The 18,063-nt window shown below is 46.1% G+C and overlaps 1 protein-coding gene across 1 annotated transcript; it reads right to left on the reverse strand.

The window, feature by feature from the left end:
* Positions 1-12,271: 12,271 nt before the first annotated feature.
* On the reverse strand, positions 12,272-14,261 carry LOC125508196 (protochlorophyllide reductase B, chloroplastic). The gene is made up of 4 exons (XM_048672806.2): positions 14,102-14,261; positions 13,926-14,012; positions 13,171-13,699; positions 12,272-13,086 (listed from the first exon to the last, which is right to left on the reverse strand). Exons 1-4 carry the CDS (start codon positions 14,156-14,158, stop codon positions 12,572-12,574), a joined length of 1,188 nt encoding a protein of 395 aa, XP_048528763.1. The 5' UTR covers positions 14,159-14,261; the 3' UTR covers positions 12,272-12,571.
* Positions 14,262-18,063: the final 3,802 nt, after the last annotated feature.

An 18,063-nucleotide genomic window follows, 5' to 3' on the forward strand; every position in this document is an offset into this window, starting at 1 on the left:
CGATAGGCACATCCTCACAAGTACCGATGGGTATGGCAGTTGATTTATCGGCCATTTGAAAAGAGATTTTAGTTGGTGTCAACTTATTCAAATCAAGTATTCGATACAAATAGAAAGGCATAACACTAACACCGGCCCCAAGATCACATAAAGCAGTTTTAACATAGTTTCTTTTAATGGAGCATGGTATAGTTGGTATCCCAGGGTCTCCTAGTTTCTTTGGTATTCCACCCTTAAATGTATAATTAGCAAGCATGGTGGAAATTTCAGCTTTCGGTATCTTTCTTTTATTAGTAACAATATCTTTCATATACCTAGCATAAGGAGACATTTTCAGAATATCAGTCAAACATAAGCGCAAAAGACAGGTCTAAGCATTTCAACAAAGCACTCAAATTCTTCACCATCCTTTTTCTTGGGTGGTTTAGGAGGAAAGGGCATGGGTTTCTGAACCCATGGCTCTCTTTCTTTTCCATGTTTCCTAGCAATGAAGTTTGTCTTATCATATCTTTTATTCTTAGGTTGTGGGTTATCAAGATCAACAGCAGGTTCTATTTCCACATCATTATCATTACTAGGTTGAGCATCAACATGAGCATCATCATTAACATTATTACTAGGTTCATGTTCATTACCAGATTGTGTCTCAGCATCTAAAATAGAAATATCATTTGGGTTCTCAGGTATGTCTATAACAGGTTCACTAGAAGTATGGAAGGTCCTATCATCTTTCTTTTTCTTCTTAGATGAACTTGGTGCATCAGTATTAATTTTTTGAGAATCTTGCTCAATTCTCTTAGGATGGCCTTCAGGAAACAAAGGTTCCTGAGTCATTTTACCACCTCTAGTCATAACTCTAACAGCAGGACATTCATTTTATTGTTCATCTCATTGAGCAAATCATTTTGCGCCTTGAGAACCTGTTCTACTTGAGTTTTTACCATGGAAGCATGTTTACTAACAAACTTGAGATCATTAACAGGTCTACACATATAGTCACTCAAGTGTTCAAGCATATAGGCATTTCGTTTTAACTCTCTACTAACATATGCATTGAAGTTTTCTTGTTTAACAATAAAGTTATCAAATTCATCCAAGCATTGACTAGCAGATTTAGTATAAGGAATATCACCTTCATCAAATCTATAAAGAGAATTTACGTCTACTACCTGTGTCGGACTATTAAGACCATGTATTTCTTCAATAGGCGGTAAATTCATAACGTCTTCAGCTTTAATACATTTTTCTTGCATAGATTTCTTTGCCTATTGCGTATCTTCAGGACTGAGAAATAGAATACCTCTCTTCTTCGGAGTTGGCTTAGGAGGTGGTTCAAGAAGAATCCAATCATTATCATTACTCAATATATTATTCAATAGTACTTCAGCTTGTTCAATAGTTCGTTCCCCAAAAACACAACTAGCACAACTATCTAGGTGGTCCCTAGAAGCATCGGTTAGTCCATTATAAAGGATATCAAGTACTTCATTTTTCTTGAGAGGATGATCAGGCAAAGCATTAAGTAATTGGAGAAGCCTCCCCCAAGCTTGTGGGAGACTCTCTTCTTCAATTTGCACAAACTTAAATATTCTCTGTAAAGCAACTTGTTTCTTATGAGCAGGAAAATATATTTCAAAGAAGTAATATATCATATCCTGGGGGACTACGCACAAACTAGGAGCAAGAGAATTAAACCATATCTTAGCATCACCCTTCACTGGTACGCGCCGGTGCTATATAAACGGTTTTTGAGCCCTTTCCGCGACGGCATTTGGAACCGTCGCCTAGTGAGTGACGGGGATAGGGGGTCCTTCCCACACGACCCAGAAACCGTCGGGGATATGCCCTCCTGGCATACACGCTCGGCAAATTGAGGTCGTGTGCGACCGGTGATTGCTTAAATACTGAAATACGTATAGTAGAGCTAAAAATACAATTATACCCGCGAAATTGTTTTCGGTCACAAGTACATCCCACACAGTCAGTCCCCGCTAAACGTTTCTGTTCGTATGTACATCCCACATAGTCGTTCCAAGGAAAAACATTTCCGTTCACAGGTACATCACACACAATTTCCCCGTTAAATAGTTTGTGATAGTGTTGCCATTGCACATGATATTAACAATTTTATCGTTTGCGTTATTGAATGCATCACACACGGTGCGTAGAAGAAACTGTGTGGCAAAGGTTGTCCATCACACACAGTTTTTATGTGGTAAACGTTTGCGCATGGTGGCCTAACGCAAACAGTTTTCTAGAGAAGGTCGTGTGTGATTGTTCATTGATCCAACACGGTTTATTCCTAGAAACTGTGTGCGTTGCCTGAGGTCATTGCCCACAGTGTTTTCTCAATAACCTTTTGTAATAGCAAAACCTAATTAGCAGGCTAATTCACCATTAGTAGGCTAATTTCCCTATTATTAATAATCCATTTATTAATCTAATTGACATTCATATTAAGCACATAATATATTTCATTTCCATATTAAGGAAGCAGGATTTCATAATTGAAATACATCAGAGTACAACATGATATAGCTTCAGCACTCACCTACCCTATTACACAACTGCACCAGCACCAAGTTTCACATGCAACATGTAGAACCTTTCGAAATTAGCATCATAGACGGTATATAGACAGATGCATCTCATCTGGAAAACTGCTGAAGCGGAAGGCGAATATTGATCCTTCATTCATGTTGAAGGTCTTTGCAACTTTAGGCCAGTGCCTGTGGATGATTGGCTATCCGTCCTTCGTCCTCTTCAGAAAAACTTCAATATTGAACCATGGGTTTTGTATGAAAACCTTCCTCGCCTCCTGGCCATAGAGGTGGTTTGAGAGGTAATCATCAGTGAACTGCTTTGGAAAGGCCTGAAACAAGGATGTGCCTAAATATCTTCTCTATATTGGAAATGGGGCAAATGAATAAAAAGGGCAAGGCATAATAGTTAGTACCATCTTGTAGTGAACTGATGTCTTCTTCATTGTGTAGACAAAGATCTTGTTGTTTTTTGTCGCTAATTTCTTTATCCTAACAATCTTTCTGAGTTTCTTGACTTGATTGATATTCATGGACAACTCATTTCCCCATATGCAAAAAGGGTCGAACAGTGGGTCAAAACCTCTGACAGCGGGACCTACATGTGCAAGACCAAATTGTTAAAAACCTAAATATTAGAATGGTTCCTGCAATTGGATAATAATGTGCTATTAGACAACGGACCATGCACGTGCAGTTAACTAAACACCACAACAAATGAACCAAACGTTAACTGAGCACCACATTGCACAATATAACATACTCCTAATAGAATATCAGACAATTAACCAAACCAAACATGCTTAACAACTTGGAAATATAGCAATTGTATTTATTTCTCGTGTATTTAGTACAACCAAATTCGATTTATTTCTCACATGGTATACAATAACAGAATGCACCCACAATAATTGAACATCACATTGCAGAATTGAACCAAGCAGTTAACTAAACACCACAACAAATGAACCAAACGTTAACTGAGCACCACATTGCATAATATAACATACTCCTAATAGAAGATCAGAGAGTTAAACAAACCAAGCATTCTTAACAACTTGGAAATATAGCAATTGTATTTGTTTCTCATGTATTTAGTACGGCCAAATTCGATTTGTTTCTCACATGGTATACAATAACAGAATGCACCCACAACAATTGAACATCGCATTGCAAAATTGAACCAGACAGTTAACTAAACACCACAACAAATGAACCAAACTTTAACTGAGCACCACATTGCACAATATAACACTCCTAATAGAAGATCAGACAGTTAACCAAACCAAACATGCTTTACAACTTGGAAAATTGCACCCTGAAGAATTGAACATCACATTTGAACCAAACAGTTAACTGGACACCACATTGCACGACATATAGAATATATACACTAGAGCAGAAGATTGCATGGTAAAAGTAGATATCACAATTCACTAGAATTTGTTAAGGAAAGGCAGTAGCTAGCAAACTGAACATGGGTCCTTATAGTGAGGTAATAAGACAAGCTACTCCTCATTGTTGGAGATATCGATGACGATTGGCTCCTTGGAGATGGAAGAGGGCGGGGCCTCCGCATCGTGGGTGCCCTCGTCGTAGTGGTGAATTGCTTGAGCCGCTCCAAGCACCAACCTGCTGGCTCTCGAGATGAGGTAAGCACGTGCACGCTGAGAAAACACATCGTAGTCTTCGTCGAAGGCATCGATGGTGGCCTCAAGAAAACGCCACTAACTGTCGTTTAAAGCAGCCAACCGCGTCGCGGCGTCGGCGCACGAGGTGTTGACGGTGGCCTCGATGGCGAGGTGCTCCTCCAAGATCTGGGGGTCGGCACAAATGGCAGCCATCGCGACCTCATCCGCGTGTGCGGCCGCGATTTGCTTCTCCACTGCCAAATGCTCCTTGAGATCCTGGCTATACTGCATGCACCATGGCTTAGGGCGGCGCTTATTTGGTGGAGGGATCGGTGATTTGGGTGGAAGGTGTCGCGCTTGCGCCGACGGTTGGGGCATGTGGGATGTGGAAGGAGGAGGAGGATGGGGGTCGGGTGTGGCTTACCTGCCTGGATAGGTGAGGCCGAGCAGCGTGAAGGAGGGTCGTCGGCGAGGAGGCAGCGCTCCAAGCAAGGAGTGAAGGTTTGAACTTGGAAAGGAAGGCGGAAACAAGGGAAATGTGGCTTTTGGTAAGGGGGAGGGCGGGGAGGTAGATATTTCAGCGGAAGCCGAAAATTTGGAATCGCTTCAATGAAAAAACTAGCACATAAAGTTTCATCAGACACGGTCCCTTATTCAGAGCGGGCTGTGGACTGTAGCCGTCGCACCTGCTCGCGTAAGCCGTATGCGTACTATAATCCGATGGTGCTCCAAGATATTTTATGCTAGATCTCACACGGTTGGTGATAATAAACTGTGTGGGATCTACTTGATTTTTCGTCTTGATTTGAATTACATAATGGGGTCACAGTGGAAATGGATGGTGTTTGAATTGCTAGACCTTTTATCTGCAGTGAACATGCAACTATATGTGTGTCGTAAAAAATGGGATTATTCATGGTTCGTTTGGAAATTTTATACATTAAATTGGTTTTCTAGCCATTTTAGGTGCACAATTCAAAATTAAAGCACATGCACATGCTCCGATGACCAACATGGGTTGTAAAATCATATATGTGTCCATGGGTTTATGATTATGTCTCATGCAAGAAATGGGGATGAATTTCGAACACCACGGCACTGTGGCTCTCTGGCAAATGTTGAGGTACATGCTTTTGTAATTCTAGTAAATCGAAAACCCGTCTGAAATTCATGAACCTTGGCATGCTATCATGGAATGACATCAACATGCTGGGGTAAAAAATATTGTCCCATTTGAGGGAGGTTGTGGTATAAGATTCTCACAAGAAAGCCTCATGGTTCCGTTAGGGAAACGTGTCACCTTTGTGGATAAAACGATATTCGTCGCCTCTTCTTCCTTTCAATTTTTTCCTGGTGTCAATATATGGTCGTGCAGGGCATTCTTTTTCAGAGTTCTCCTTCCTTTTTCACAGGCGGCCATCAAACCTCTCCCATTCAAGGACGTGTTATAAAGGAGAAACGGCGCAGACGTGCAGCAGGGCCTCCATCGAGATTTTTAAATCATTAATTTTAGGCTCTATGTAAACCTTTCCCTTTATCACTTTTCTTCCCTTTTTCTTTGGCATGTAAAATGCCCAAGATGTTATTGGCATTATCTGTAACCATGCGGCTCGCCGTATTAAACAGTATATAAAAGAAGCAGTTTGGTTCCAATTTGTTTGAAGTTTATTTTATTACCATCTGCGTTCTCTCCCTACCTCAGATTGCCACATGTGCCTCAAATCTGGATGTAATACCAGGGGTTGTATCCCGCCTGGCACACTTCAAAGTACGAACACCTATAGGGAACTGTTCAGCGTCCCGGATATACCGTTATATCCATCGGCTCCGAATCATGTCTTGGGTCTATACTTGGGTTGCCCGGCTCCTGTGCTTACCACCTTACGTTCCGTATTGTTCGGCTAAGGTAGTAAAGGGAGAACTATTGTGATTGTATTTATGGTTCATCCGGTCAAGTACCTCAGTAGATAAAGCCAAAAACTGACTATCATGATAAGCGAGAACTAGTCGGCGATTCGTCGACTTAGTATTATACTATAGATCGTTAGCGATCTACTCCGTGTTACCCGAGGGGCTGGTCTTCACCCAGCCGCGTAGAGCAGGCCTGTAATTCAGGTAGCCGCACACGCACAAGGGGCTAGTACTTAGCCCCACAGTCAAACTCCTATGGCTAAGTGAAAGAAATAAAGCCACATAGTTTGTTTGCCTGGTTCACTTCGCGGACACCTCCTTTAAAGACCAAGACGTTGGGTAAAGTGTAGTCACGCGTCATGCCGAACACCCCTATAGCATTTACATGGGGGCTGAAGCCGACGACTGGAAACTTTCAGATATAAAATAAACAGCCACACAGGAGGAAAAGTCACTTGAAACATAAGGCACAAAAATATATACATATCGGTTCATAAGCATAGTCTTTACAATCTGAATACAAATACTCAAAGGCCGCGTCCTTTGAGCACTGGCCCTCTATAATACGGGCTCCTTCTAGGACGTCATCGAAGTACCTCTGCGACCTCCGATGATCCTTGCCCTCGGGCGGGCCGGCGGTTGCCACTTTGGTGGCCTTCATCTTCCCCCAGTGCATCTTGACGCGGGAAAAGGCCATTCGTGCACCCTCTATACAGGTCGAACGCTTCACAGCGTCGACCCGCGGCCTCGCATCGACGAATCACTTCACCAATCCAAAGTAGCTACTCGGATTGTCTCGGCGGGCCAGAGCCGGACTGTCAAGTCCTTCATGGTTGCACCCGCCACGTTGTGCAGCTCGACCAGCTGCTTCAACTGGTCGTTCGGAGGTACTGGATGTTCTGGCGCAAGGAATTGCGACCAGAACAGCTTCTCCGTGCTATTCCCCTCCTGGGCTTGGAAGAATTCGGCGACGGCGGCAATACTCTTCGGGAGATCCGCAAACGTGCCTGGAGAACTCCACAATTGCGTCAGCGACACATACTTCCGACCTCCAAAGATACTCTGTAGAAGAAAGGCCTTACCAGCCACGCCTGCTTGATCTCCTCGCGAGCACTCCGAGACTCACTCCGCGCCTCCTTGGCGGCATCAAGAGCCTTATTGAGTTCGGATGCTTGGTCCAAAGTCTTCTGCTCCCACTCCTCGCATTTGCGGATGGCGTCACATAGCTCTTGTTCGACTTCGGCCACCCACGACTCATGTTGTTGACGGGAGACATGTTCGGCCTCTAGCTCGGCAACCGCTTTGTCAGTGGCTGCTTTGTTCATCTCGGCCTCCTTCTTGGCCTGTGCAAGAGCGCCTTTGAGGGTCTCGACCTTAGCTGCGCCAATTGTGACATAATCACACCGCACAATGAGTTCGTACTCTTATAATCAAACACATAGTCATTTGACATAATAATTATTTGAAAGTCTGCATACCTTGCGTTTCATCAAATCGCTTGTTAACACGATCGAGCTCTGCGTCAGCTATTTGAAGCTTCCGATTGAGCTTGGAAACCTCTGTGGCCTGGGCGGATGCCTCTATGAGGGAAGCCTGTACAAAAAATGGTACAATATGTTCTATTAGCTGGTACTACGTGGACGCTCTGTCCGATTCTCTTTAGAATCAGACAAAGCATCAGAGGCTACTATCCGTATAAAGGTTTGTTATCCTATACAAATAAAACGTAAAGTTCTTTTAGAGTATTACGTCGCATACCTCAAAGCCTGTCAGTATGCCGTTGAAGGCTTCATTCGGTCCACTTTTGGCAGACTGAATCTTTCCCATAACCGCACCCATCAGGGTGCGGTGTTCCTCCATGATGGAAGCACCTTGCAGTGCTTGCTCCAGCGTGTTCGGCGCCTCCGGATTAATGGAGGACGCCGTTGGAGCTGATGCTCCTCCCCCTATCGTAGGGGGCTGCCTTCCCGATTCCAGAGCCATGCTGGCCTCCGGAACGGTGTTCAGTGGGAGCTCGGATTGCTTGGGCTCTCCGTCGTCGGTTGCCATAGGGACTGTTTCCCCTTGGCAGACGGTGGATGAGGTGTCGACCTCGGGCACCCTCTCGTCCGCCCCACTCCCACCTCCTCGCGCAGGAGACACCCGCTGGGAAGTCACCTCGGTGTTCCCTGGTATGATGGGCGATTGAGCCTGTGGCGGCATGTCACTCTCCGCCATGTCAGTTGGCAGAGAGCTCCTTGGCGATAATGGTGTGCTGGGGAGTGTGAGGGGAGGACTGCAAAACAACAAATAGAATTGCTTATGCAATGATAACAAACTGACCGAAGATAACAGCAAAAGTCCGAACACTTACGATTCGGCCAGGGGCTTGCTCCTGGGTTGCTTTCGGAAATCAGCTTCGGACTCCGAGTCCGAGCTGCCCGGGAGGTTCAGCTTCCTCCTGGGCACCCCATTTCCCGCGTCTTCGGGAGCCGCCCTCTCCCTCCCCTTTCCCTTGAGGGGGGAATCGCTTTCCTCCTCCTCCTCTTCCTCTTCGTCATGGGAGGAGTGGGCGTCGGTCTCTCCAGACACAGTATCCGAAAGACCCTTAGGGCGGAGGCCGCTCTTGACCTCCTTGCCCTTCTTCTTGGCTTTCTTCTCCGGCGCCTTGTACGGCGCCAGAACCAGCATCACCGTTAGTTGGGGCGTGGCTGGGTTTTCGAGCAACGGAGTCAGACAGTTGATCCGCTCCGCTTTCTTCGTCCAGGCCTGAATGGAACATAAGAGTTCTAATTCCTGTCATAATTGAAATATGGACAAGATACGTATTCGACAAAATTGTGCTTACCTCTAAGGCCAAAGTCACGCTGTCGAAGCCCTTGTCTTCGGTCTCCTCTGGCCATTCCTTCTGGGCCTTGAAAAGTTGCTTCCATATGTCTTCGTGCGTAGTGCCGAAGAAGCGCTTCAAGTTCCGTGGCTCCTACAGATAAAACTCCCATAAGTGGGAGGCCCGGAGTTGGCAGGGAAGGGTGCGACGGAAGAGCATCACCTGAATCACGTTGGTGAGGTGGGTGCCCTTCGACATCATGCTGGAGATGCGGTTTTGGAGCGTCTTCACCTCTGTCTGAGACCCCCAATAAAGGCCCTTGGTGGTCCATGAGGTGAGCCTCTATGGGTGTCCAGATCTAAATTCGAGCGTGGATGCCCACTTGGCATCGCGGGGTTCGGTGATGTAGAACCACTCCTGCTGCCATATCTTGTTGGTATCCACAAAGGCCCCTTTGGTCCAGATTGCATTTGGGAGCTTGCTCACCATAGCTCCCCCGCAGTCCGCGTGCTGCCCGTCGACCACCTTCGGCTTCAGATTGAAGGTCTTGAGCCATAAGTCGAAGTGTGGGGGACGCGGAGGAAAGCTTCACACACGACTATGAAAGCCGATATGTGGAGGATAGAGTTTGGGGCCAGGTCATGGAAATCTAGCCCGTAGAAGAATAAGAGACCCTGAACAAAGGGGTGAAGCGGAAACCCCAGCCCCCGAATAAAGTGAGGGATGGATACCACCCTCTCACCTGGCTCAGGGACGGGGATCAACTGATCCTCGTCAGGAATCCGGTGCCCTATGTCGTCGGCGAGGTAGCCTGCGCTCCGGAGACTCTTCACGTTCTTCTCCTTGATAGTGGAGGCCTCCCACTTGCCCTTGGAACCAGATCCAGCCGTTGCTGGAGAAGGAGGCGGTGGTGGAGGAGATGGGAGCTGCGGGCGCTGGAGCTGTGGGCGCTGGAGCTAAGAGATTGGGCAGCAAGGGCTTGAGGAGAGCTTGAGGTAAAAGAGGGGATCTATGTCCTTTTATAGGCAGTAAATACCAAGTGTCCCCCCACTCGAGCTGTAAAACTCGTATGTTCCCACCGTAATCGTGCGTAAGGTGCGGTTGGGTTACCCAAATCATATTAATGAGGATCCCACGATAAGCGGGCACGATCTCTGCTTCGACAAGATGTGCCAATAGAGGCTATGCCTCGAAATGCGAAACCAGAGTCAAGAAAACGGTTCAAAATATTAAAGGATCAAGCATGACGTTTCGCTGGAAAGTTGTCAGTAAAGACACAGTGTTTGTTTTGACACATTGCCTTCATGGCTAAGGGTTGTACTAATCATGCAGAGCCGGACATGGTTCCTTTATCCAGGAAATAAACTTCATATGTTCGGAAGGAGGAACCCGCCTTGCGATGCCGAAGATACTACGTGCGCCGGACTCATCGTCGTCGAAGACTGGTTCATGGGCTACTGAGGGAGTCCTAGATTAAGGGGTCCTCGGGTGGCCGGATTACTCGTTATGGGCCGGACTGGTGGGCCGTGAAGATCACTACGGAAGATTATCTCCTGTATCCGGATAGGACTCCTATATGTGTAGAATGGCAAGTTTAAAGTTCGGGTGTAATGTTTCCTTCCTCTGCAAGATGATTATGTACAACCCTAGGCCCCTCCGGTGCATATATAAACCGGAGGGTTTAGTCCGTAGAGGCAGAATCACAATTACCATAGGCTAGGCTTCTAGGGTTTAGCCACATCGATCTCGAGGTAGATCAACTCTTGTAATCCTCATATTCATCAAGATCAATCTAGCAGAAAGTAGGGTATTGCCTCCATTAAGAGGGTCCGAACCTGGGAAACATCGTGTCCTTGTTTCCCCCTGTTACCATCGATCCTCGGATACACAGTTCAGGACCCCCTACCCGAGATCCGCCGGTTTTGACACCTATAGAGCCCTCCAGGGGTAGGATGGGTCAAGGCCAACACAGAGGGTGCTATGTCAAAGACTCTTGATTTTGGCGGTGGATGGGCGGTTCTAGGGACCATCATGGAGCTTTTCAAGAGGGAGAATATGCCCTTTTTTCCCTGCATCACGGATCCGGAACTTGCTAAACTCATGGCGTGCCGGCGTGCTATTCAACTTGCGAGAGAAATTGGAGCTCGGAAGCTCATCCTAGATTCTGACTTTCAGACAGGTGTCCACGGGAGCAAGGAGGGGTGCTTGAGATCGCTGTACAAATGGACACATTATTGAAGAGGTGAAAGGACTTCTACAGGATTTTGAGTTAAAAGTTAGATGGGTGCTATGTTTGGCGAATAAAGTCGCTCTATAACTTAGTAGGCAAAGTTGCTTGAATAAGCTTTGTAAAACTTGGCTGGAGCATCCGTTAGCACGTTAGTGGCCTCGAAGGCTGTCTAATTAAACACATTAACGTGCGGGAGAAGGGCGACCAACCAGCATGGCCACATGGCGCATGCTGGTTGGCCGTGGCGAGAAACTTTTTAATTTTTTGGAAGATGAAATTAAGATTTTTTTTCTTTTGAGAAAAGTTTTTTTAGATTATTTTTGGAAGATGAAAGTGAGACTTTTTTTTGCTTTTGAGATTTTTTAGGTTTTTCCTTTTCTGTTTAAGATGGATGTGATGTTAAAGTGTTGCGAGAAAGTTTTTTTTTTAAAAAAAAAGAAAAGTGAGAACTTTTTGTTTCATTTAAGAGAAAAAAATACGCGCTCAACTTCCTTTCAAGAGGCCCAAAATGACGGGCCTCAATCACTAGTAAAATGCAATCGTTTCAACTAAAACACAGAGTCCACACGCGCGCGCACACACATTGTAACGTTGATAGTGGGTCGAATGAAACTCAAAGTTCCTCAAAAGATGAGGAGAAGCTGCCTCGATGCGGGCTTGCTCGGTGTGCACCTCGTCTCCCACCTTGATTCGCGGGATGAAGTTCTTTTTTTTTTCTTTTTTTCTGTTTTTGTGGAAAGCGGGATGAAGTTCTTGACTCTCCTGCCGTTGGCGGAAGCTTGGAATAGCTTCGTGTTAGCATCTCCTTCCTTAACCCATCTCATTCTTGAGCGCTGACGCTCAATTGTCCGCTCGAGCGAGGCCATGCCCAGCAACGCAAGCTTAAGAGTACGACACAACCAGAGCTCCTGATCCGTGAGGATGCGGGCTTCCTGTGCCTTGTCGAATCTGCATATCACGAAGGTGGCCACTGCCATGAGCAACTTGATGTTTCCGGTCGTTCTCTGCCCCATGCTTGTAATGATACTGCAGCATTCCCAAAGAGCGCGTCTAATCTCTTGAAAGGATCCAATTTCAACTAAAACACACAGCCCACGCGCGCGCACAAACACATGTAACGTTGAAAGAAAATTCACGGGGTGAAGTTACCGGATGAAACTCAAAAAGTCGAACTGTACTTCCACTATTTGGCCGCCCAAGACACTTTATTGTCACTATTACCAAATCAAAGAAAAAGAACTAGTTTTACAGGCTTAAACTCCTTGCGAACTGTAACCACTTCGGACTTAATCGGGCGCGCCACGTACTTAATCTAGCAGTTTGTGCGAAACGTGTCCTACAATTATTTTTTCTTTTTTTTGGCTTGAGAAAAGAAGCACAAAATTTCGCCACTTGGTGCGGATGACGATCGATCAGGGTTTGCGACCTCGCCGGAGGGCCGGCCATTTGGTGATCATGCGAGTCCGACGAGCTTCTCGCTGAGCTCCCAGACCTTCCTGGCCTTCTCGGTGTCGCTGGCCTCCTCGGAGAGCTGGTTCTCGAAGGACGCCGAGTTCTTGTTCCAGCTCCAGTAGACGCCGGACTTGGTGAGGCTGGGCTCGCTGACGACCTGCGCCAGCCTCTTGCCGGCCTCCTCCTCGGACACGTACCCCTTGGTGATGTACTTCTGGAACGGCGGGAAGAGGAAGCGGAACAACGGGACGTGCTCACGGAAGAGGCCCGTGGTGGCGATGCACCCCGGGTAGAGCGACGCGAAGGTCACGCCGGTCTCCTCGTGGTACCGCCGGTGGAACTCCTGCATGGTCAGCATATTGCACACCTTGCTGTCCTTGTACGCCTTGGCGCCGTCGAACTCCGCGCCGTCAATCATGGCAGCACTGCCCACGCCGTTCAGCCCGGCCGCCAGGCCCCTCAGGTCCCCGAGGTTGGCCTTGGGCGGCACGTTCCCCGCGAGCGTGTTCGTGTTCCCTGCACACAGAAATGAAGGTTACAGTCTGAAACAACGACGAGTAGGACGACAAAGAAACAGAGGATCGCGCATGTACATATTACCGGTGATGGAGCCGACGATGATGAGGCGCTTGGAGGGGTAGTCGGAGGCCTTGAGGTCCTCGAGGAGCTCGCGGGCGAGGAGGAAGTGGCCGAGGTGGTTGACGCCGACGCTCATCTCGAAGCCGTCCGCGGTGAAGGAAGGCTCCTTGGCGGTGGGCTGGTACACGGCGGCGTTGCAGACGACGACGTCGATGGGCATGTCGAGCTGGCGCACGTTCTTGACGAACTGGCGGACGCTGTCGAGGGAGGCCAGGTCCAGGTGCACGATGGTGTAGCTGCCCTTGGGCATGCCGGCCGCCCTGGCCGCGCGCGCGGTCTTGAGGTAGTCGCGGCACGCCATGATGACGTGCCACTTGCCTGACTCCGCCAGGGCCTTGGCCGTGGCGAGGCCGAGGCCCGACGACGCGCCCGTGATGACCGCGTTGCCCGTGCGGACGGTCTTCTTGCCGGACGGCGACGCCGGGGTCGCGGTCGGCGCGGACACCGCCGCGGCCTGCGCGCGGATGGCAACTGACGACGTGTTCACCCTCTGCGTAGGTTCGTGACGCGCATGTCGGTCAGAACGAGCAGCGACTAACAGAGCACGGTCCACAGTCTAGCCCAAGCACCCAGCTAACTAATCACAAATCCGGCACTCCATCACTCGACTATGTTACCAGCTGCAATTCCCCAAATAATACCACGCAACAACAAGCAGCGACTTGCTAGGCAGAGTGCACACATGCATCGACCCGAATGCAAAGATTTGAGCTCACCTTGGTGCGCAGGCCCAGGGAGGTGGTGTCGAATTTGAGGCCATCGGCGAGACGAACGCCGAAGAAGGCCGAGTCCTTGGCCGCTCCCTGCACACGGACCACACAGCCACGAAATCAGCACCAAAGATTGGCACCGGACGTGAACTCGCCGGAGAAGGTGAGGAAATTAAGGGTACCTCCTTGCGCGCGGAGAGGGCCGACGGGAGGAAGGAAGTGGCCGCCTGAAGAGCCATCTGAGCCGGCGAGCAACGCAGCGATGAATGAGTGTATCAGATAGTGCGGATGGCAGTGAGCTTCTCTTGGAAAGGCTTGGGAAAGCGAAGGAGCGGCGCCATTTATGTTAGCGGGGACGATAAGGTGATAGGGGGAGGCGGGCCGATGCCAGATGGCGCCGACCTGGCAGTGGCGCGGCCAATGGGGTTCCACTGGCTGGATTCCCGTCACGGGGGGTGGCTGCTGCACAGAATGGAAAGGTTTTGAGGTAAATGTTTGTCGCTGTTGGCGTCCATGGTCGATCGGGACGGTTCTAGTGAGTTGTGCCTTGATGGGCCGGTTTTGTTCCGTCTGGGAGCAGGAGCAGGACCATGTTTCTCGAATACAACTCACAGATCTCGCTCTTTGGAAACTTTCCATTTCCCCCAATTTTCATCACAGTCCAACGCTCTATTTTCTTACCATGAACCGGCCCACTTCTAGTACTTGGTGGTAGTATAGCCTGTACATTCATCATCATCCTCCTCCATGGCTCCATATCCTCCTCTACTATAACCTAAGCCTTCTTATTTTAAAAAGCCCACATTCAATTGAGGTCTTCAATTAAAATTAGATCACCCGATTTTGATCAGGCCAACAATTTTTCAAAGCTCTCTTATTCAATTGTTTTTATACTATACACTGTGCTTCCAAATTTTAAGGCCTAACAATTAATTGAGGTTTTCAATTTAGAATTGGGTCATCCGATTTTTACCGGGTCAACAATTTATCAAGACCTCCCATTCATTTATTTTAATTCACTATGTTCCCTAATTTTAAAGCTCTTTCATTTAATTGAGGTATTCAATTTTGGATTTGGTTTACGATTTTAACCGGACCAACGATTTTTCAAATCAATCAGCAGCAACCGGCCTATAAAACATCAATCTTGCGCACCCTACCACCACCTAAAAAAAAGAAGTGTCACCATATGATACTGTTGCACCAATATAGTAAGTACAACCACCAACACAAATATTTCCCTACATAAATATAGGCTGGCTAGCGCATAACACAGTATCACATCACGAAAGACCCACCAAATCACTGCATTATAAATAAAAATGAAACACACTCTATCATCTCCCGGACCCACCAAACTAAATATTCCACAAGTTTGAGAATATAAGGGGTATTAGTTTTTTTGGAGAGTCAAATTTCTTTAACTTTGACCATGTTCACAGCAGAAATATCGACATCCACAATATTAAACAAAATAAGTATGAAAATTCATTTCATAATGAATCTAAAATTACCAATTTGATATTATGGATTTTGATATATTTCTTTACAAATTTGATCAAATTTAAAATGTTTGACTTTCAAAAAATAATACACATTATATTTTGTAACAGAGTGACTTTTTTTAAGAAACCCGCAACACCAATGACGCAGCAAAGCGCGCCCAACCCTTCTAGTTTTCACGAAAGAGTAAAATGCACCAAAGGTCCTAAAACTATTTGAGGTGTGTTAAGCTAGTCTCAAAACTTCAAAACTGTAAATTTGGGTCTCATAAGTTTGTTAGTGGATCATCTCTGGTCTTAAACAGCCTAAAGAATGTTTGACATGCTTGCGTGTCGTGTTGACCATTGCCACGTCAATACGGGTCTCACCAGGGACACCCAAGTAGAAAAATATTTTGCATAAACACCCTAGGGCCTTGTTTGGATACTCTAACACAGTTAGAGTTAGAGTTATTTTCTAACCCACTTTAACTCAAATAAGCACCTCTCCACCGGGATAGTTGGGTTAGATGGAACTAACCCATTCTAACCCTTCCTGTTTGGATACTTTTGGGTTATTTAAACCTCCAACTAACCCAAACTAGCTCTAACCCCATGATCCAAACAGGCCCTAGGTTGATGCCGCTGGACACAGAGGATACAGACTAGCAGAACATGGCTACCAGTCTTTTCAGCTAGGTCAGGCCTAGAAGATGACCCTCGCATACTGTTGCCAGCTTATGGTCATTGCCGACCACTCTATCATGTACAGCCTGACTTACTGCTGCATCGCATCTCACGGGACGGGGATAGAGTTGCATTTCGTCGAGGGATTGAAGTGGGGCGCGGATATGTGTAGCCCACGGCGAAGGCCAGTAACCACGTGTCGCGTCACGTTGACATCATGTTGGGGATAGAGTTGCATTTTGTTGAGGGATTGAAGTGGGGCACGGATATGTGTAGCCCGCGGCGAAGGCCAGTAACCACGTGTCGTGTCACGCTGACATCATGTTGGGGATAGAGTTGCATTTTGTTGAGGGATTGAAGTGGGGCACGGATATGTGTAGCCCGCGGCGAAGGCCAGTAACCACGTGTCACGTCACGCTGACATAATGTTTTTTTCTTCGTTTTTTTCTTTTTATTTTTTGGTTTATATTTTGACATATTTTAAATAAATATATTGCAGAAACACTTTACATAACATTTTGATAAAATGTTAATCTTGCATTTAGAAAATGGTAAGCATGTATAGAAAGTATTTCCGATGTACACGAAAATATGTAATGTGAAGTAGAAAATGTTAATCATGTGTATGAGAAGTGTTTGTCACAATTACAAAATTTCACTCATTTTTCTAAAAATGTACGCAACATTTAACAACATGTTTACGAAATGTAAAAAATTGTTTGTCTAATTCAAAAAATGTTTCATACATTAAAAATGTTACATTATATTTTAAAAAATCTTCCCAAGTTTAAAAAATGCTTGTACAATATACAAAAATGTTTGCATAGTTCAATGAAAATGTTATTTATCATTCAGAAATTGTTTGACATGTATTTAACTTTTTAGCACATATTTGAAAAAAAATCGAAACAAGTTTTGTAAAAATGTTTAACATGTATTTGAAATATTAAACGTGTATAAAGCAATATTTTATATGTATACATAAAATGTACAATGTGTATGAAAAAGACTAGACATGTGTTTAGTAAAAAGAAAAAAACATGCTCGCTCCAGCGCCGTCGCAAAGCTTGGAAAATAGTCCAGGAGCGAATGCAGATTATGGTCTGCATTAACGACATCTTGAAGATGGAGGATCGTGTGTTTGGTTCATGGATAGTAGGTATGGTTTTCTCCTCCGACGTCTTGGTCGTGCAGGGTTGCCAGATCCGGAGTTCGATGGCTTGTTCGGGGTGTTGCTCTGGTCTAGTTCGCTCAATGGTTATGGTTTTTCCTTCAGTGAGTTAACTTGGAGGTCCGTAAAACTGCACATCAGCGATGAAGCCGCTTCGAGCTCAGGTGAGGAGGTGAATCCATCATTTTTTTCCTTTAGTGGCCATTGTGGTGGTGTTAGAGGCAGGTGATGGGCATTTATGTCAAGCTTAGATGATTCTTCGGTCTTGACTATAATTTCTTTCTTGGCTAGTGTTTCTTTGTGCAAATTCTAGCATTCTGGTGCCTTTACAAATTTGTCAAGTGTGTTTACATGGCTTTTATTATGATCTTCATGATATAAATAAGACACATAACTGAATAAACAAACAAAAAAGCTGAAGTATAAAGAAGAAACAAAGAAAAAAATCAAGAAGACCGCAGAGAAAACAAAAAAAATCGAGACTCAAAGAAAATCCATGAAAAATTGAAAAAAAACAAAGAAAAAAAGGTAAAAAGACACAGACCAAACCGACCGAACTCAACTACCGAATGTGGAAGATCGAAGGCAGCGAGCGAAGATAGCTAAGAGCATCTCTAGCAGAGCCCTTATCGCGCGGGCCTTTAAAGTGAGTATAAGGGTCGTGAAAAACATGTTTTGAGGGCTGGCGCGGGCTACGGTGAAGAAGATCCTGCAAGGCCGAACGGTAAAACAGAATATTCTATGTTCGACCTTGCGGAGTCTGTTCCGCTGCATCCCGTGCCAGCCCTCAAAACATGTGGTTTTT

The sequence above is a fragment of the Triticum urartu genome, chromosome 1A (genome assembly GCF_056163025.1).
Source record: "Triticum urartu cultivar PI428250 chromosome 1A, HENAU_Tu73, whole genome shotgun sequence".
In the NCBI taxonomy this organism is placed as follows: Eukaryota; Viridiplantae; Streptophyta; class Magnoliopsida; order Poales; family Poaceae; genus Triticum; species Triticum urartu.